Source organism: Seriola lalandi, unplaced genomic scaffold (genome assembly GCF_002814215.2).
Source record: "Seriola lalandi dorsalis isolate HSWRI2012SDOR001 ecotype SW California unplaced genomic scaffold, Sedor1 jcf7180002054794, whole genome shotgun sequence".
NCBI lineage: Eukaryota > Metazoa > Chordata > Actinopteri > Carangiformes > Carangidae > Seriola > Seriola lalandi.
In genome coordinates this window covers 500401-521306 of record NW_019525347.1, presented here as the reverse complement: position 1 = coordinate 521306, position 20906 = coordinate 500401, and the positions used below count along the sequence as shown (strand labels likewise).

The 20906-nt window shown below is 40.6% G+C and overlaps 3 protein-coding genes across 4 annotated transcripts in view; 1 reads left to right on the top strand and 2 right to left on the bottom strand.

Annotated features, from left to right (window-relative positions):
* The window catches only part of plekhg5b (pleckstrin homology domain containing, family G (with RhoGef domain) member 5b), a 75712-nt gene extending 71443 nt beyond the window's left edge, over positions 1–4269 (bottom strand). Inside the window, exon 1 of the mRNA XM_023425642.2 lies at positions 3638–4269. Within this exon, the coding sequence (XP_023281410.1) occupies positions 3638–3719 (82 nt within the window). The 5' untranslated portion in view covers positions 3720–4269. The remainder of the gene's footprint in view (positions 1–3637) is intronic.
* Positions 4270–6962: 2693 nt separating this feature from the next.
* nol9 (nucleolar protein 9) lies at positions 6963–16842 on the bottom strand. Its single transcript, XM_023425659.2, has 13 exons — positions 16667–16842; positions 14394–14917; positions 14071–14281; positions 13762–13892; positions 13506–13641; positions 12321–12417; positions 11714–11811; positions 10805–10972; positions 10467–10719; positions 10268–10382; positions 9608–9782; positions 8401–8534; positions 6963–8294 (listed from the first exon to the last, which is right to left on the bottom strand). The coding sequence occupies exons 2-13, from the start codon at positions 14859–14861 to the stop codon at positions 8178–8180; spliced, it is 2103 nt and encodes a 700-aa protein (XP_023281427.1). The 5' UTR covers positions 14862–14917; positions 16667–16842; the 3' UTR covers positions 6963–8177.
* Positions 16843–17076: 234 nt separating this feature from the next.
* zbtb48 (zinc finger and BTB domain containing 48) overlaps positions 17077–20906 on the top strand; it is a 7412-nt gene continuing 3582 nt past the window's right edge. Inside the window, exons 1-8 of one of the 2 annotated variants that reach the window (XM_087179133.1) lie at positions 17077–17240; positions 18525–19249; positions 19378–19685; positions 19760–19865; positions 19973–20065; positions 20171–20257; positions 20392–20546; positions 20638–20774. In XM_087179133.1, the coding sequence (XP_087035259.1) occupies positions 17228–17240; positions 18525–19249; positions 19378–19685; positions 19760–19865; positions 19973–20065; positions 20171–20257; positions 20392–20546; positions 20638–20774 (1624 nt within the window). In that variant the 5' untranslated portion in view covers positions 17077–17227. Of the gene's footprint in view, positions 17241–18521; positions 19250–19377; positions 19686–19759; positions 19866–19972; positions 20066–20170; positions 20258–20391; positions 20547–20637; positions 20775–20906 lie in introns of both variants that reach the window. The other variant, XM_023425632.2, reaches the window with a different exon arrangement.

Sequence of the window (20906 nt, the reverse complement as noted above, 5' to 3'; positions counted from 1 at the left end):
CTACATATGAACATTATCACATTTCCGTTTTTCATTGAGAGCAATGAATCAAAACCTATATCAGAAATACATTTAGGACTAAAAAGTGGACCAGAAGGTAACTTGGAAATGGCACAGGACTTCGGCTCTGTATTAAAGACGACAAAGAGCAGCATTTTTAAAGGGGAAAAGTTAAAAAAAAGTGTGTTCAAATAACAAGGGCTCTAGATTATTCATTTTTGGTGAAATTGATGGTTGCAAATGAAATGAAAAGGGTTTTTGTTCCACGGGGCCTTTATGAACTCCCTGCTCTGGTGAAATCCACATACAGGAAGTACAGTACAGAAATGATGCGATACGAGGAAGGAAATTAATTCTGTCCGACACGAGAAAGAGGATCAAAGAGTCACTGCCTGAGTGCTTGATTTGTTTTTCATTATAGTCTGCAACACATATCGCATTTAATCAGAGAACAAACAGGCTGCATTATAAGGCTGACCCGTATTTAATGTGGTACAAGAAAAGAAAAACTTGCAGTCTTTCAGCAGTTTTATTTTAAAGACCAACAGTACATTCAAAATTACCACCAGAGGCATGAAAGTTATTATAGAGCCTGACATGTCAGCGCCATCAAATGCAGAGCAGGCCTTCATTACACAAATAAAGGCTGTCGTGCAAAAATATTAGGATGAGTTCCGACACTGCACATGAAGCTGGGATCGTTGTTCTTGAACAGTTGGAGACAAGGGAGAAAAACAAAAAGGAGAGCAAACTGTGACCCGGCGCGACATCAGGAAACGGCAGAAATGCAAAGAGGGGAAAAGAGAAAGGAAATTACTGCCGGGAAAAAAGTGGAACAATGGAAAGACAGTTTGAAGAAGGAAGTTTGAACTGTAACAAGCCACGAGCCAGACCAAAATCACTAACACACACACACACACACACACACACACACACACACCCATCCATATTATACCAGTCTAGTCATACTCATGTGTTCACTCCAAATACTCCCTCAGAGCTCTGCAGCTTTTTCACATTAAAACCCCCTAAAGAAAACCATCTCAACTCAAGGTCCATCCAGAATCTGTTCTGGAGCTTTCAACTATATCACATGACTTTTATCAGCAGATGGACTTTGTCCAAATGTCGTAGAACTGTAGGTGTTCAAATTTCAATTTGCCACGCACTTTCTGCTGATGATCAAAAGCACCTGAGCTCGAACATGAAAGACAATTCTATGCAAACTCCATCCGCTGATGAATATTGTGTGATATGATCAAATGTCCCCAAAACAGTTACTAAATGGACATTGTGGTCAGACTTCCTTTTCTCAATTGCCGTTTCCATAGTCCAGAATAAATTCCTAACTCCTACTTTTATGCCAACGTGCACAAGAGGTCCTCACAAAGTTCACAAAAAATACAAGTTTTAAGCATCTACAGTTCCAACTGGACAAACTCCATGTACTGATGAAGACCATGTGACATGATTGGAAAGCTCCAGAACAGTTGCTAAATGGACCTGCGCTGAGAGTTTCTTTTTTTTTTTGCAAGATCAGAATAAACTTTGAACCTCATCTTTAAAGCCAGCATGGATGAGAAATCCTTAACATGCTGGGACAAATTGAAAATTTCAACACCTACAATCATGTGATTTGGTCAAAAGCTCCAGAACAGCCACTAAATGGACCTTGTGATCAGATTGTTCTGTCAACTGCTGTTTCCAAGGTCAAGTACAAACTTTAAACCTCAGCTTCTAAAGCCATCATGGGCAAGAAATCTTTCAAGTGCAAAGACAAAATGGAAATTTGAACATCTACTGTCTCATGACAACAGGGCAAACGCCATCTGCCGAGGAAGATCACACAATATGATTGAAAGCTCCATAAACGCAATTACATGGGCCTTGTGGTGAGACTTCCGAGGTCTGTATCTTTGAGCCACAGCTTTAAAGCCATCATGGACAAGAAATACTTAAGGTGCTACAGAAAACTGGAAATTTGAGCATCTACAATTCCATCAGCTTCCAACAGCTGCTCAATGGACCGTGGCGTGAGATTTCGGGCTGTGACAATTAGTTGATTCATCATTTAGATTAAATCAGCAACTGCATATTGGTTGATATATCATTTAAAACATCTTAAATTCTGGACTGTTGGTCGGACAAAACAAGACATATGAAGACGTCGCCTTTACTGTGGGAGATTTGACTATTTTCTGACATTTTTACGACTAAATAATTGATGGATTGCAGAGAAAATAATCTGCACATAATTTGTTGGGGCTCTTGTGAGATTACAGGCCACAGTTATGTAGTTAATTCACATTGTCATTAATCTGCCAAATATTTACAGTCAAACTTATATTTGAACAACAGATGATCCTTGTGATGTTCCAGTAATTCACTGCATCAAATCACCAAAATAACGCTTTGGGCTACGAACTAAGCAAACAAAAAAACACACACATGAAAGCACCGATTTAACACAGAGCATCATGTGTCCCTCTTCACAGATGTCCTCATTTATGATGACTGACACTGTAACACCAGAACAGTGAATCAATGATTAAAGAGCTGACATTTCACATAGTCTGTGTTTTTGTTTTTCAGTGGTGGACAGAGACCAGACAAGACATCTGGTCCCAGATTAGACCAGTGTGTTTAAGACAGGCTTAAGACTCGGGTGGCCTGGAACATTGAGGGGTTCCAGACTCAACCAATTAACCAATTAAGACTGCTAAACTTTTAACTCCATGCTCACTTTGCTTACTGTATGAACTGCCGGCATTATATACATCACTCATGTAAAGCCTGCACAGAGAGAGAGAGAGAGAGAGAGAGAGAGAGAGAGAGAGAGAGAGAGAGAGAGATCTGAATGATTTGAATATTTATTTGCATTAATTTTGACTGATTGATCATTTGCATAATTTTAAAGCTAAAATGCACTGGTTCCAACTTCTCAAATTTGAATATTTGCTTGATTTTCTTATTCATCTGCGATTATAAAACTTATTATTTGGGGGTTTTGGACAAAACTAACTATTCAAATATGTCATATTCTAGGAAACTGCGTTGCAATGTGCATTTTTCACACTTTTCTGACAGCAGATTAGTCAGTTATTGGAAAAAAGAATTGTCAGCTGCAGCCCTAGACAAAACTACACATTAAAATGTTCACTTTGATCTGAATTATGAGCTTGGAAAGAGAGGGGAGGTCTGCGGAAAAGTACAATAAATAGTGATAGCTGGAGATTTACAGGAGGTAATGTCTATCATCTGAGCGCATGAGGAGTTGAGCCTTCATCAAGAGAAGTTCAGATCAGAGTGTACTCTCCTCTCCTGCCTCCAGCTGGGATGATTGCTCAGGTCACTTGCCAAATCCAACCATTAACTTTGATGACGGGGGGAAAAGCATGAAACAAAGACCTGGTGCCTGAGGATCAAAGTCACGAGACCCCCCCCACCCCCCCCCCCACCCCGAGGTCTAACAGAGAAACTCACAAGGTGCACACGGTGATTTTCTTACAGAACAAAGCACTCAGGTGACTTATGCCAAGGTGCTGACTTATTCAACAGCCTCCAGAAATAAACCGATGATGGTAGCATGAATATGGAAAGGGCTGCTCAGTGGCTAACTTCATGAATTTTTACTTACTGAGTCGTAATCTGAGACCAAGCCAGCTCCTTGGTGGCGATTTGTGCAGGACTGAATTCATGGTCCACTTGTTTGGCACCATCTATGCACGCGATCCTTGCCGGAAGAAAAAAAAAAACAAAAAAAAATCCCCCTTGCACCAACACCAGCTCCTCGCAGGTCTGTGTGTCTGTCGGTGCTCAATGCTCAATCCCCCAGCACTGTGTGATGAGCAGTCTCATGTTCTCCTTCTCCACTCAACGCGTTCAGCCTGCAGGATCCGGATCAGGTCGGTGGCGAGCACAAAGCTGCAGCAGCAGCGCGGTGAATGCACGGCAGAGAGCGGCCCCAAAAAACAAGCATCCCTCGGTTCTTACAACAAAAAGTTCACACTGCTCCAACAAGCACTGAGGGAAAAGCTGCACGGGAAATGACCTGTTGCTAGTTGCACACAGACGAAAAAGAAATCTCGACGTCCAGCGACAGTGTGTGTTAGTGGAGCTCGGCGGTGCAGGAATGGGGATTACGAGGGGGGGAAAAAAACCTTCTTCGGGGATTTTAAAACAGCGACTCCGTGGACGTGAATTCCTTCTACCAACTTTACACAGCGTGCAGCTGGAGCTGAAAACATATTGTCCGCTGCTTCGTCTCTCCGGTCGACCGTCGGCTCACCTCCATTCATTCACACAACCTGGATCCACAAAGACTCGTGCACTTTCTGTTTTGAGTGGCGCAATGTCGCCGCTAGAGGCGCCATAGACACCGACAACACCGCCATTCATCAGCAGACAAACACAGAGCAGAGGTGCACACAGCTTCTGTATGATTCTGTCCAAAACGCATTCAGCCAGGGGCGGATTGACGAAAGGGCCTATACCGGGCACAGGCCCAGGGGCCCGAGATTTCAGGGGGTGGCTTTCAAACAGGAATCAGTGTTCCTGCCATGGAGCTCAGTTAAGACACAAACAACTACAAAGAGACACAAAACGACTACAAAGAGACACAAAACAGATGCAAAACAACCAGAGGGAGACACCAGACGGCCATAAAAGGATGAAAAATGACCATAGAGAGACAGAAAAAATAATCACAAAACGACCATAAAGAGATGTAAAATGACCACAAGACAAAATGGCAATAAGGAGAATAAAAATGACCCTGAAGAGACAAAACAACCACAAGGAGACGCAAAATGGCCATAAAAAGATGAAACATGACCACAAAGAGACACAAGAAACAGACACAAAACAACCATAAAGAGATGGAAAATGACTGTAAAGAGACAAAACGGCCTCAAAGAGATGCAAACGACACGCAAAACAATCACACGGAGACACAAAACGACTCAACATCATCTGAAGTCATTTTGTGTCTTTTATCTTTATCCAGTTCCAAACAACCATCTTTGTTCGTTCCGTCTTGAAGGGAGGGAGATCAGGAATTAAGCAAGAGATCTGTGTGACTCAACAGAGCAGGCAATTATCCTGGGGCCCAGACCCCAGAGGCCCCACCTGTCAAGCTTTCTGCTATAGCTACACCTATTGACTGTAGCTGTAGTGTAAGCTAATGCTGACACTAGACTAAACCTTTGTGGGCTACAACTTTTGGATGGTTTGGATGCATCCTATAGAAGAACATACTTGGATAAGCAGCAGGTTTGATTTATGCTTCAGTGTTTGCATTTTCAAACAGTAAGTTCTACTATGAAAAGAGAAAAAGATCTGAGGATGAGGAATTACCAATGAGTCTGACAAATGTAATGCTTTCTAACGTGAGTTTGGCTGGAGTTGTATCAGTGTAAACATTCCTAAACCAAATAGAGGACAGAGTCACTGTCATTATTCAAAACTCTGACATATTCTTGGCTCGTCGCATGGCCGTGGATGTTCCAGCTCAAAACAGGTATTTCTCAAACATCCCTGAATAATATTCTATAGTAGTACACTAATGGCATTCACCTGGTCTTTGTAAATCATGCTTTACTACCGTAGGCTGTATAGCAGGAGGGGACCTGGGAATAAGCACTAAATCAACAAACATGATAGCTTTCAGATCCTGCTCTATTACCTGATTTTAGGCCCTGTCTTGAAGAGGGCCCTGTAATCATTATTTGAAATGATACTGTAATTACATGGTGCATTTTCCTAGATTAATCTGTGTTACATCAGATGACCACACAAACAAACCGGGGCTCAAACATACACAAAACCTGGCAGAAAAGGGTGGTTAAGAAGGGCCCAGCATCCCCTCACCACACTGATCCACACATGGCAACGTGTTATTTTCACGTTTTTCCAACAAATGAAACCATATCACCAAATAGTCGAGTAAACAGGAGGCTACAAGCTGTTACAACGGCCCTGCCTCTGCATTGTCTCTTCATTCAGCACAATTGTCTTTGCAGATGAACCGTTGGTCAGGGAGGGAAGACATCGCATGAGCGTTGCACAGATCACTCAAGAAAAATCAAGGGTTTATTACAATCACAAGGCTGAGAGAAGTGAGATTTGTGCATGACTTTGCCTGTTGGCAGGTATCCTTGATACTTTTTTTTTTGGAGGGGGGGGGGGTTTAGTTCAAAGCTTTAACCAGATCAAAAGCCTCACTGATTCTGGCAGCAGCACCAACTAAAGTATACTTGAAATGTTGCCCATATATCCTGTTTGGAGGTGCATCTCACAATTGTTTTCATATTAATCTGACAGTTATTTTCTTAAATAATCAATAATTGTTTGGTCTATATAAAATGTCAAAAATTGATCATCTGGAACACATTTGCTATTTTGGCAACAAAAAAAAAAATTATTTATCAAAATTTTTGTCAATTTTCTGTTTTCTTTCCAACTAGGAAAGTTAAACATATTCTCAGCTTTCATTTGCAGTTTGCACATCCAATGGGTGAATGAACTCCATCTCTTACTCAGAACATCTGTGGTTATAAATGCACTAAATGTAACGCATTGAAAGACATTGCACAGATGTGTGTTGTTATTTCTGATCAGTGCGGGACATGCAGACTGTCGAGTGTCTCCCCTACAGTGGGATTTCTCTTTGGTTTGCATGAGGTCTATGGGAAAACATCTGACCTGACAAAGCCAAAACAATGACTCTGCCAAAATGTCACTGCGCTGTGTTTGTATGCACCCACCCTCAATAAAGAGGCGGGGGGGGGAACAGTGAACAAAGAAGAGCGAGGGGGCAGAGAGGGGACGTTAAAACAGCCCACTTAACAAATTAGCAATTCTCCACTGCGAGTGGATGTTTACAACTGAGAGTCTTTCAATTCCTCCAGTCAGATAGTGTAAATGTCGGGGTCCGCATGCAATGACAAGTCACTCAGATGGTGTTAAGTCATTTGATTTGCTTTTAAAACCATTATGAAACATTTACATTCAAGTTCTTCAGTATTATAAGATTGTGTCTTGACAGTTTTTATTGCAGTTTTCTTGGCCTTGAGACTTTTTCTAAGTGAACATCTGCTGCTGTTCAGAGCAAAATCCCAACATATATTTGCTGCCACCTTGTGGCACAATAGGTAGCACCAAAAAAACAAAATTATCCTTTTTTTAAATTTTTTTTTTTTTTTATCTTTTATATCCCACATGAGCCTACATACGAAATTGTAAACATTTACAAAACCCTCTTCAATGACCGTTAAGTGCACTAACACTTTTGTGACCATTTAACACAATAACAAACGTACAACAGTTAAAGCAGAGTTTGTCAGCAATAAAAATAGAGCCATTTCAGTAAAACATTTGACCGTCGTAAAAACACAATACTGACAAAACGGGCTTCTTTAATTTGTAAATCCATCAGATTTACAGATCATTTCAATTGAAAGGTCCCTTTGTAACTCTGCCCTGACGTTGTCTCTACTTGATTGTTGGATGTGACCGTAAACAATGTTAAAAACGTCATCAGAGTGGACATTTTATCCCATAATACAACCGTCAAAAATGAACAAACCACTGTCTGATTTGGGGACTACACGGCATCCTGTGATAGACTGGTTAAATGGCAATCACCTGCCTGGTTGAAACCTACATGGATGTACGACTATATGACTGTAAAACAAATAGCAATTGTAGCAACCACTAGTGACACTGGTCTAAAAAAGCACTTGAAAACAAGAAAAGAAACAAAGGTTATTTATCATTTAATATCTGGCAGGTTTATGTTTTCAGTTTTGGAATGTCACCTACAAAGAAGAGACATCAAACAAGAGCTTTAACTACAAGGTGTGATATTATTGTCCATGTGACAGAAAACCCAGAAACTCCTTCACAGCGCCATCAAATGTATGTACAGTAGCAGGTTGTAAGACATGGTGAGAACACCCGGTGTTTTCAAAAAGCAAGTCCAGTAACAGGAAGGCTGCCGTCTTCTCCTGCAGAGTCCTGGCATCTCTGTCAGACTGAATCTTGACATTTAAAAAAAAAAACTTGTCCCAACTCAACCTCAGTTCTGTACATTCAAAGGCCAGTGCTGACTGGTTTGGCGTTAAGACACCAGTCGAGAATGTAAAGGGCAACAGGTTGATGCTTTGTAGAAAAAGTCATTACATCCCCATTTGACCTGGTCTCATAAGGCCCTTGAAGACTCGCAGCTTTCCTGCACCAGTGAGATCAAAACTGTAGTCTGTGGTGACGTAGGGCATCTCCCCCTCAAACCCAGGCTGAAACACAGACAGAGGTGTCGTAAGTGACGGTAAAATAAAACTTTGGACTGATATCTGTGTTTTACTTCAGAATGTGTTTTAGAGAGCAGAACTGTCATCTGACCTGTGATGTGACGATGGAGGAAGGCAGCGATATGGCCCCCAGTAGCAGACAGTTGACCTTACGAAGGACGGAGGGATCTACAGGTGTCAGCAGAAAGTACAGACCTCGTACCATGTCGATACCTCGAAGCACACCTGGAATTTAGGAAACATCAACAATTGAATGATTTTTGACATTTGATTTCTTTTAGGCCTTTGAACTCTTGGCTTTTTGCTCAGTTTTCAGTTCCTTTATTTACAAAATTCACCAGGTCTCGAGCGCTGGTCATACAGGATTAACATTACATGGGGGACGAGGGGAATAAAATATTCACTGGGGACAGCATTTTAAACCTCAGGAATTACAAGATAAAGTCTGTAGGAGATAAGGACGTTCTGCAGGACAAAGCCAAAAGATAAAAGGTAAAAGCCTCCCCAGAGGGACGCCAGAGAGCTGAAGGAGTTGTGAGGTGAAAATAAGTCATAACTCAGTCAAATCATTGCACAAAATCATGAAACATCATCATTAATATCATTCATTGTGACTCGCATATAACACAGATATCAGTGTCTTCCATAACTTCTATAAATCCACTAAAGATGTTTTCAAAACTTGCCTGAGAATCATCTCATTTTAAATTCGTAAGTATCAAAGTAATCCAGAGACATTTGTCTGTGCATCCACGGCTACACTGCAAACAGGAACTGTTCACAGCTAATTCTGCAAACAAACATGTTGTAAGTTTTGGAACTACAATTCCCACTGAAGATGCAAACAAAGTACAACGTTGCCATGGAGATACCTGTGGGCAACACATTGAGCCCTGTTTTTATCTTACAGTATTTACAGCGTAACGTTATTTAAAACCATGCAGAATTAGCTATTAGCAGTTCCTGTTTGCATCGTATCAATGATATACACACTGTTCACTGTTATCACTTGATTACTGAAAAAAATGTAAAACTGTGATGAATCTCAGGCAAGTTTATTCATTTCAGAAGGTGTGTTTTTTCCTACGACTTCATAGATTTATCTTCCGTGGACACTTGAGACATTTACAGCCTCAGAAAACAGTGAGTTACACTTGAATCTAAAAATATGTGCATCATGTCTCTTTTGAAATTTTCAGAGTTATGAATAATGAATGTGATTTTCGATACGAAGTTAGGTCAATTGGTGCTGAGGTGCCAAACTGACCATTGACATAAAGCTGAGACAAGGTACGTACCAAAGCCCACACATGGACAGATGGGTGCCTGGGACAGCAGCACTGGACCCCCTCTGCTTGCTATTTTCTCCCCCAAGCAGCAGAGCCCCACCAGACTGGCATTGGCAGCATAAAACATGTGATTGGGCACCACCTCGCAATGGATCACACCTAAAGCCACGGCTGTGTGGGGCACCTGTGGGATCAGAGTTAGTTATAGTTAAATAGTTAGTGCTAATTAAATTGTTAGGTACTAATTAACAAGTTATATCTCACTTGTTTCATTTGTAGACAAACAGAAACGTAAAAATGTCGTTGTTCTTGTGGGGAGTTACTAATGGAAGTATTTCTTGTCAAGGAGCAGTGACTAATAAAATCTACAGGTGCTGGTAGGTGATTTTTCAACTTTGGACAAAGCCACACTTGCTGTTTTTTCCACTGCTTCCAGTCTTAAAGTTAGGCTAATCACCTGCAGACTTCAGCTTCATATCTAACGCACATATATGACAGGTATCTTCCATCTTGTCATCTAACTCTCAGCAAGAAAGGGAATAAGCATATTTGCTAAAATGACAAACCATTTCTTTAAGACCCATATTGAAGACGATTAACTATTTTCTGAGGTGATGAAAAAAAAACTCCCATCAGGAACACAACTGCTGCATTATCTTCCACATGTACCTGGTATGGGGTGAGGCTATGTAGAGGTCTAACTGGTCCAGGATCAGGGGGCTGCAGCTGACTCAGGTAGGCCAGCAGTGACAGCTCTCTGTGCTCATTACTGCGCTGGTGTTTCCTGTCAAATTCAATGCACACAGACAATAAAGCAAGTGGTTTTGGGATAATGAAAGCTTTCCACCACTGTTAGTGTTGTACTTACGCTGTTCCTTGACTTCCCACTCCTTGAAACTCTGATTGCACAATAAGGTGGGTGTAGCTTCTGGGGGGAGTGTGGCTCTCTGTAAACCCGTCCAGGGCGGTCTGGGCGGGCGGGTGTGTCTGACAGCCGTGTGCCGTCCTAAGAAACTCTGGAGTGAGCGGGGGACAGTGGGTGGTACCACCATGGCCAAGCTGGACGACATGTGAAACTGGAAAGAAGCGGATCATGTCCACTAGCAGCTGGAATCCAAATCCTGTGGGCAGCGAAAGACGAGCACACGTTCAGACACTTTTTACAACTAGTGTATTTAAAGTTCTTCATATTCTGTCACTGCTGACCTCTGACCCAGCCCATGGTGTTGATAATGACAGGGGTCTCTCTGCTCTGGGAGCGTCTGCGCCATAAAGCCTTCAGGGTTTCCAGGTAGCGGTCTAAGTCCGACTCACATGTTGACTGACCGTAGTAGATCATGTGCTCTGGTGTGCACTGATGTGTGAAAGGTGGACCTGGAAAACAACTTAATGTAAGTCTACTAATTCAACCTTATACAAACAGGAATAACATGTGGACTAAACAGTTCAGATACATCTTAAAAGGAACAGTTCATCATTCTGGGATTATTCTCCTATTCACTGTTTTGCCAACAGTAAAATGAGAAGACTGATGTTACCATCACGTCAAGCTTCAGCCAGGAGATGGTCAGCTTAGCTTAGCATAAAGATTGAAAACAGCTAGCCTGGCTCTGTCCAGTGCCTACCAGCACCTCTAAAGCTCACTAACTCCCATGTTTTGTCCCATTTGTTTAATCCTTACAAAAACCAAGTGTAAAAATGACATGTTTCGCTGAACCATTTGTTCTCTGAGACCAGTTGCCAGACTGGACCTGGCCAAGGAGTAGTCTGGCACAGGACCCACCATAAAACAGCTCATTTTGGTTTTTACACTTCAGTTTTCATATTTGACATGAGACTGGTATCAGTCTTCTCACCTAAAAAGAAAGAGAATACAAGTATTTCCCGAAATGTTAAACTTCCTTAAACAATGACAGAACTCTTTAACATATTAAACACAGAAGATCCACAGTGTAAACACTTGTTGTATTAACAGTCCAATACATACACACCATACTCTCAAATTAAAACACAAAACAAACTTACAAAAACCTATGGAATCAATCAGAAGTAGGCATATATACACACTTAGATGTGTAAGAAGTGATGTGAAGAAACAAGAGGATAAATACATACCCAGAAGTGGTTCTCTGACAGTCGACAAAGACAGACAGCCAGCAGGGGTAAATTCTGTTTGACCAAGGTCCCCTTCCAAATAATCCACACTAGTAGTGCTACAGACACATTTAGACAAACATTAGACCAAATGTGCCAAATTTGAAGAAGTTCCTTCAAGGCGTTATGAAGATATTGCATTCACAAGGCCAGAACCACCGTGACCTTGACGTTTGAACTTTGACCTAGAGCTACCAAATTGTAATCACTTTGTCGTTGAGTCTAGATGAACATTTTTACCAAATTTAAATAAAAGAAATTCCCTCAAGGCATTACGGAGATATTGCATTGACACGGCCAAAACCGCGTTTTGTGAGGTCACCGTGACCTATGACCTCCAAAATCCAAAATTTTGAATAAGTTCCATCAAGGTGTTACTGAGATATCTCGTCCACAAGGGGCAGACGGAAGGACAACCCGAAAACAATATGTCGACTAATGCGACTGACTGCCGCTGGCGCTCAGGCATAAAAATCGTAGCATACAAACATAGAATTATTACAAAATATAAGTATATATTTTCTATATTCCACTGAAGGTGTGGTATGTTAATGTTATGAGAACTTACTGATTTAGTAAGATGTTGATGAGGGTTCGGATAAATGTTGACTTGCCCACATTCTTGGTGCCACATACAAGGATAACAGCACAACCATCCATGTCCCCTATGAATGACAGAAAGGTCACATAATTTACCGGTGCAGGGTCAAATGTGAGTGCGTTTGTGTACAGCCATTATTGAATATGGATCCATGGATTCATCAGTCTATTACAGTAAAGTGTGTTACACAAATGGCTTTATTCAGACATGATAAGGTTCATATGGAAACAGCTACAAAGCTGCAATATTTGCCACCTGTCGTACAATAGAGAACAGCGGCTGCATCAGTGATGAATTTTAACATTGATTTTGCAGCTGAAGCCTAAGATAATGACCACTGTGACCATTTTATTCAAAGATTGTTCAGTGGAGAGATGACAGGATACAAGAGCGGGAAAGCTCTTCATCCAGACTCAAAATAGGTACATATTAGATATTGATTTCTGCTGCCTTTTTTATAATGTCCAGCAATGTGCAATCACAAAGACTCTTGTGAGGTCTTCTTGAAGCAGTTGAAAACATTTTTATTCAGACAGGCTTCTGGTCATTCTGTCTGAATACTTTTTATTTTATTACTCTTTATGTATTTAATTGCTTTTATTGTCCTATTTCTTGAACTTTTATACTTTTTTTATGATGTAAAGCAGCTTGTGATTTTTTAATCTGTGAAAAGGCGCTATATAAATACATTTCAATTATGTACTTAAAGTGACAAGACATTAAGTTAGGAGTTTCATTCCCATTTGCTTACACTTGTTATTGTTTTGCTAAACTCTTATTCCCCTCACTGTGGGGAAAGCATGATTTTTTATGGGGTGACCTAACATGAAAAGAATCTCTTCGATAACTCACAAGTGGTTCATAAATAGTGTTTCATGGTTCATCAAACTGATTTTCTTTTCTTTCTGTGTAACAGATGATAAAGTGATACGTGTATCACAGTGCTCAGACAGTGTGTTGTGCTGCTGCAGCCTTTGTGTTAATATGACAGATTTAAGTCAGATTTAAGCCACAGAGTGTTGGGAGATCGTAACTAGGTCCTACCAGGACTAGTTACATATAAGTGACTCAAGTTCTTATTCAGACATCAGACCAACACATAAAATTCTCATCACATTTACGTAAGAAATTTCACATGTGACAGGGGCTTACCTCTGCAAGCACTGACCACCGTGTTAAGAGCATCTCTGTAGCTCTTTGACATTTTCAGGCCCTCGATGGTGCTGCCCAGAGGAACCATCCCCAAACCATTGAGAGGAGTGTCAAGAACAGCTGACATGAGTTCACTCTACAAACAAGCAGTGAGGAGAAGCTTCTGTTAGACATATGAGACTGACTGCTGATTCCAGTTGTGTCCCAAATTAAATGCATTTCAACGTCTTGTGATGCGATCAATCAGTAAACTTACCATCGGGGGGCTGAACAATTCGCTGAGATCTGTGAAGCTTGACAGAAACCGTGTCAGAGGCGTCTCCATGGGCTCCAGTAGGATGATGGATGAGTGTGACATTACCTTTTTTAGCAACTTTTTCTGTGATGCTACAAAAAATAAATTAAAAAAATAGAATCACATTCAAAGAAAAAGATGCATCAAACAACACACTCTCAGCCTAATCTTTTCCTTATGCCACAACTCTTCACTAAATGTGCAAATAGGATTATAAAATAAATACATAATTCTCTAATACAATGGCAGGGGAGCTGCTTAGGCATTCACCTGATGACAGATACTTTCGGAGGATGGATGAAGCCTCTGTTTTGTCATCTCTGGTGTCATCAGAGCTTTCTAGTGCTCTTATGATCAGTGGACAATGTGAGGCTGGGGAGAAGAGTGGATACGATTGCTGGCCCTCTTCAATAGTGAACCCCATCACTTCTACACGACCGTACAGGCAGGTCAAAAAGCACTTCCCACGGAAACACAGGGTCTGCAGGAGAGTGGTTTTATGCTCAGTTATGAAAATGGACTAAAATGGATTAAAATTTGTCTTAATTGTTTCCAAATCTGACGAACTCTACCAAAAATGACCTGAAGCATACCTGATTCTTCTGCATGACAAGCACTGCATGGTTTTTCCGATCATCTCTCTCTGCACAGCAATGGAGAGCCTTTCCTTCCAGTCTACCTGGCTGGACGTCCTCCATGTAAGCAGAGGTCTCCACACCATTCCCATGAATGGTCTGGGAATATTCCTTCCACTCCTGTGAGTCATCGGACACATTGTCCATTGTAAATGCTGAACTTCCATTAGCCTGACTGTAAGATTTCTTCGGTCCAGACTGAGTGCTTTTCTTTGAGTCTGAAACAGACTTTGCCTTATTTTTCAGTCTCTTGACGTTGGGTTTTTTCTTCACAGTTGCATGGTGCTCTATTATCATCCTGGTCATAACAGGAGTAGAGCTGAGCTCAGAGGAACTGATGGGAGGTCTGCATCGTTTGCCCCTAACATCCTTCCACTTCTGAGATTTAGTATGGCCCTTACCCTGTGTGGGTTTGTTCACCTTCATGTTTCTCTAATCATCAATTATTCATGTGGGTGCCGATGAAAAACAAAGGGGGAAGCCTGCAAAGACAGAGGCAGAAAATTAGCCAAGCTTGGGAAAAATACCCTAAAATTTTTCCAGTCTAAGGTGATGTTTTCAAATGTCACATTTTGTTCGATTAATGGTAAATATATTAAATATTCAGTGCATGATGATGTAAAACTAAGAAAAACAGAAAATTCTTGTGTTGGAGAAGCAGAGAAAAATCACATTAATGGCTTGAAAAAGTTTTCAAATAAAGTAAAAAAGTAAAGTTTCATTATTCTGTAACGGCGCTGAAGTTATCTTCCAATTTGGCTGTTAAGGGGACAATACCGATTCTCTTCTCATTTTTCAATCCACATATTGTTGTGAAAGGTTGTTAGACATGCAAATCTGTTACCAGACACCTGAATTTGTGAACAAACCTGAAAATAATGTACCCTACCCAAAACAAAATAAAGCTACTGTTCCTCAACCCTTTTGATTAGTCATAACCCCTGATTTCTTTGAAAGGTAACCCTTTAAATTTTAAAATCAAAAAGTCAGAATGAGTCTGAATCCTGAACCAAAGGTACAGAGGCACATACATGACAGAAATGTAAGGCTTTTCTTTGTTCCTTGCCTTTTTTCTGGCATAAAAATGATAAGGCCTGTTGGTTGTGAGTGTGGAAAACACTTTGAAGCCACAGCCACATGTCTTTACAATTATGTGTCAACAGATGTTGCAGTGATATGATCCTTAAATGCTTTGTATAGACAGAATGAGGAGCCTTATGGAGCTTGTATAGCAATGTATAATCTGTCAAGGTTGTGTGAAGACTGAGTCTGGTACAGACTAAAACACACATAAAGTAGTGCTACTAAGGCCAAAGTGTCCATTCAGTGAGACAGTGTATTTCAAAAGGTTAAAGCCTTTGAAACGCACTTTAAAAATTGGGTTAGGGTTAATAGAAACCTTTCCTTCATTCATGACAGCAGAGAAAAATATAACATCAATAGCTCTATCTTAAAAACTCTGCATTTATAGTAGACACCAGTAATGGTTGAACAGTTTCAGATTTGTGAAACTTTTATTCTGTTTGTAAAAACGTGTTTCTTAAAAACAATTTCAATAAAGCAAAACGCAATTTCACAGCTTTTTCCCCCAATTTAGACCAAATTAGACCAGACTTGGCAAATCTGGACTTTATTATCAGAGAGAGTTCATACACAGTTTAGAACATAGTTTCAAATTTGAAAAATCTATATTTTTAGTTGTCGAAACATTATATTATAATTATATATTTTTTTAAAAATTTAATGTGATTTCACTGTTTTTTCCTCATCTAGATCACATCAGACCAGGTATAGACCAAGAACACTCTGAAATCAGCTTTTAATTACATTTTAATGACTAATCTGTCAATTGAGAAAATAATCGGCAGATTAACCGATAATAAAAATAGTTGTTAGTTGCAGTCTTAAACGGTATTTACTTTTAAAAACATGTTAGCCACCACAGCTAGCTTGATTTGGCAGCCAGACAATTCGATAGCAGTTCAAAGCTGAATTAACAATGCTAACACAAAAAAGAGGTTATTTAGCTGTGTTTTTTCTTATACTTCAATTTCTCTACGTGTGAGGTTCAGCAAGTCTATAAACTCACAGTTAAAGAGGAATCAGATGTTAGACAATGAAACGTGCATTTTAAACTTGGCGTGAAGTTTTCAGGGCTAACTATCACAACCTTATCGCACGTTAGCTGCTAGGCTAGCTACTGTCGTTACACTCAGGTAGAGAAAACTTACCCCCCGTTTGTACAACACAATGCAGAACTGTAGAGATGAGCCCCTGTAATGCTACGAAGTGGATAGCGTTTTATAATTCGCCAACGCGAATCCCTGAAGCTGGCCAGTGCTAATGGCTAGCTTACATGTGTGAGCCACAAACAGACGCCGTGTCTGGATGGTCGACTATGGTTTTACCCGGAGTGTTGTTATATATGACAAAGTTATTTTAGGCAATAAATTTATCTTTTAGCCTATTATCACAGAGATAGAAAAATATTAAAAAGCTATGTAGCCACTAATTAACATCTTATTTGTAGCAGTTTTATTGTTTTTATTGTGAATGTTGGTGTTTAATAATGGACAACAAACATCTTTTCCGGAGTTCGGTCGCATAAACACCGTCACATCCTCTTCCTTTTGCAGTTTTTAGGGGCCTGCAAGAAACGAAAACAAGGTGCATGTAGCTAGGCTTTGCTATTTTTTCACCCCTATTTACATTATACCCGGAGCGGATGGAGCTTATCAACAAATAAGAGTGAATAGTCAGTTTTAATCGATAATGCAAATGTGAGTGTTGAAATGCAGCTGTCGGGTGAGTACCACGCTAAGGGAGCGTCTTTAAAGATCTGTGGTAGGAAATAAACGTCGAGGTGCGTAGGTAGCCAGGGGATTGCAGTTTATATATATCTATTTTTTTTTTTTAAACTGTAGAGATATTATAATCCCAGGAAAACATAACAGAGGACTTTATTTTAATAATCAACACAGTTAATGTGATAGCTATCATTAATTCAAATGAAATTCATAAAGTTATTAAATGGAAGAAGTGAATATCTATAGGGTATCTGCAGGTCTTGAAAACTATTAAAACGCAATGGATTAAGTTCAATGGCCTCGTAAGGTATTAAAAAGTCTTAAATTTAATTAAAAAAAGGTCCTGAACATTTCCTCTTGCCTGCTGTAGACAGTAACATTAATTACAACTTTTTACGTATGTGGTTGGGGTCTGTCATGAGAAATTATACAAAAATAAACTAGAAGTGAGACTAATGTGACAGTGCATCATTATCATTATTATTATTAGCTATGGCCTATTATTAGCTAATTTTAGCAAGAACTGAAGTTTGTTAATCTACCTATAAATTTTCTGACTTAAAGTTAATGTAGGCATTCTTTGACAGGTATGACTGTGAAAAAGATATTGTATTCTTTGTTACGGAGGTCTGAAAAAGTCTTAATTTGATCAACACTGCTGAAACCCTGTATAGCCCTCTTAAATACTCAACACCTTATTAAAATCTTATTTTCTCAGATATGCTGTGTTTCATCTAATTCATTTCAAATGATCTCTGTGGAGTAGTATCTGCAGCGTCATACAGTAAACTCTGAAGTGATCAGCAGCTTGTCATTCAGTTTTCTGTCAAATAAGAGGAATAAAAGCTGCAAATCATCACATTTAAGAAGCTGGAAACAGCGTTTTTTGCCTGTTTTGCTAAAAAAAAAAAACAACACACACATAACAATTAATCACTTATCAAAATAGTTCCTGATTCATTTTCCATTGATCGAGTAATCAATGAATAGACAAATTATTTTAACAACTACCGCAAACCAACAGAGATGAGCAGACATAACATAATGCTGTGTTATGTAGTTATGTAAAAGAAAGTAGGTAATAGATAGATAAACAACAATGGACAACAACACAAAACATCTAGAGCTGAATCCATTAGTTGATGGACAGAAAATGAATCACAAACTATATAATTATTAATTACTTTTTTAGTCTTTTTTTTCCAATCGGTCAATCAATCAGCGATACATTTTAAAAATATTATATAGAAACAGTATGATGTTTATGTGTCTCATGCAGCAGCAGTATCCAGTGAAGCCAGAGGAATGCCTGCAGCAGAGAGCAACCATGCACAGCGTGTCCTCTCCTCCCTGAACCAGCAGAGGGCAGTGGGGAGGTTTTGTGATGCAGTGTTGAATGTGGGAGGTGGGGTGGTCTACCTCGCCCATCGAAACATCCTTGCCTGTTTCAGTGAACTGTTCCAGCAGTCCAACATGCCCACTTCACCGTGCATGGAGTTCTGCCTTCAAGAGTGCCCCAACGATGGCCTGGAGCTGCTCCTTAATTTCGTCTACACCGGAGAGCTCAAGCTGAATCCTGACAACCTGGACAAGGTGCAGCAGGCAGCAGCCAGCCTTTGTGTCCCAGAAGCACTTGCACTCTGTCAGCAGTTCAAGGAAACATCTGTTGATCCGGTGCCTTTCAAGCGTAAAAGAGGCCGACCTAGAAAGTCTGCATCAGATACAACCTCTCAATGTTCAGTCAAAGAAGAGAACTTGCCTACAGTCACAAAAGATGAGTCCAGTGTCGATACTGACACAGCCAGTCTAAGCTCCACTACTACCACCACCCGCTCTGGTCGTGTAGTGAAGGGCCCCAGGCGACTGGTGACCGATGAGAGCTCCAACACTGATTTTACAGCCACTGAAACAGCGAGCAAGAGGGCCCTGAATATTCCTGTGGAGAAGGAAAGTGGTGATGTTGTTGTGGAAAATCAAAACCCAGATCAGCCAGCTGGTGAAACTGAGGTATACTACATGAACATAAGCATTACAGTGATTGGTCATTTGCTACTGAATTTAACTACAAGTGCAAATAATGATGACAAAGATGAACACTGTTGCTATTGTTACACTTGTCCTGTGCTGTTTTGCAGATGACCGACTTACAGATTGACATAAACGACAATGGTGTTAGCAGAGTAACAGAGGAGGCAGAGGAGGATGAAGATGTGGGGGATTTTGAGGGGATCACTGAAGGCTCAGATGAGGAGTATGTGCCCATTGCCGAGGCCACTTCTTCAGCCCCGTCCACATCGACCGCACGGAAACGCAAGGCCCAGAGTAAGACGGAGAAAACTGAGAATGGCGAGGCTGTTGAAGAAGACTCCAAGAAGGACTCTGTGCAGTGTCCCATCTGTGACAAATCCTTCAAGAGCAAGTACTACCTCAAAGTCCACAACAGGTATACGTCTTCTGCAATTTCTTTTACTTGGAATTACTGCTGAAAGATTAGCTACTAATGTGTGTTTTTCACAGGCGGCATACAGGGGAGAGGCCCTTTGGTTGCCTTAAATGTGGAAAGAGGTACTTCAGGAAGGAGAATCTTTTAATACACGAGATCAGAGACTGTGCTCGAGTTCAGGCGAGTAATAAAAAAGTCATTTAGCTCCACCGATGACAAAGCAAAGATTCAAAATGAACTAAGAAAGAAAGTGTAACATCAGCGTTTGTGCTGTGCTGTAACTACAGACGTACACCTGCGTGACGTGCTCCTCAACCTTCAGTGGAAAAGAACAGTTACGTCTGCACGTTGTGTCCCACACGGGAGATATGCCCCACAAGGTGAAGCCTACACCTTCACCTAGCAAACATGGATGGCAATTAATTAATCAAATCTGAAATGAGTTTTTAAAAACATCTTCAGTGACACAGAGTAATTTGTTTCAGTGTTCGTCGTGTCCTGAACAGTTTCTGTACAAGAAGAATTTAACGATTCACATGATGAAGATCCACGGTTATCCAAAACCACATGCAGTAAGTTTTCCCATGAAGTTACGTGTACCTGTAGTAAATATACAAGTTGTTTTGCCTTTGTGTTTTCACCAAAAGTCACTTTTCAATTCAAAGCTTGTTGTTTTCATTCTGTTACAAGAATATTTCATTTGTAGTGTCCCCAGTGCCCCAAAACCTTCTTGACTCGGACAGAGCTGCGTGTGCACGAAGCCGCCAAACATCGCGGTGAAAAGCCGTTTGTGTGTGAGGAGTGTGGCCATCGAGCGTCCAGTCGAAACGGCCTGCAGATGCATATCAAAGCCATTCACAGGTAGTGGAGCATGTTACAGTAAACTGGGTTCCTTTTGAATTTCATAACAACTGTGATGAACTGAGTCTATTCTTTAAAATTTGCATTACAGAAACGAGCGGCCTTTTGTATGTAACTTATGTGGGCATGCGTTCTCCCAGAAGAACAACCTCAACATGCATCTGCGTATACACAGTGGTGAGAAGCCTTACCAATGTCATCTCTGTGGCAAAACCTTCAGGACGCAAGGTAATGGCCATCCTTCCTGGTCTGCTGCTTTTGTCATCACTGTGAGCATAACATGATAAATAAGTTAAATCTGGGCTTTTCAAACTGTGAGGCAGAGGTACTGTGTGAGGTTAGAGGGAAAGGTGTATGCAG

Excerpts from the sequence above, each read along its gene's own strand:
- nol9 (XM_023425659.2), bottom strand. The coding sequence starts at position 14,861 with ATGAAGGTGAACAAACCCACACAGGGTAAGGGCCATACTAAATCTCAG. Across the intron at positions 8,535-9,607 it reads CTGTCCATGTGTGGGCTTTG|GTGTGCTTCGAGGTATCGAC; the intron begins GTACGTACCTTG and ends CCTAAATTCCAG. Across the intron at positions 8,295-8,400 it reads CCTCCATCGTCACATCACAG|CCTGGGTTTGAGGGGGAGAT; the intron begins GTCAGATGACAG and ends TCTGTGTTTCAG.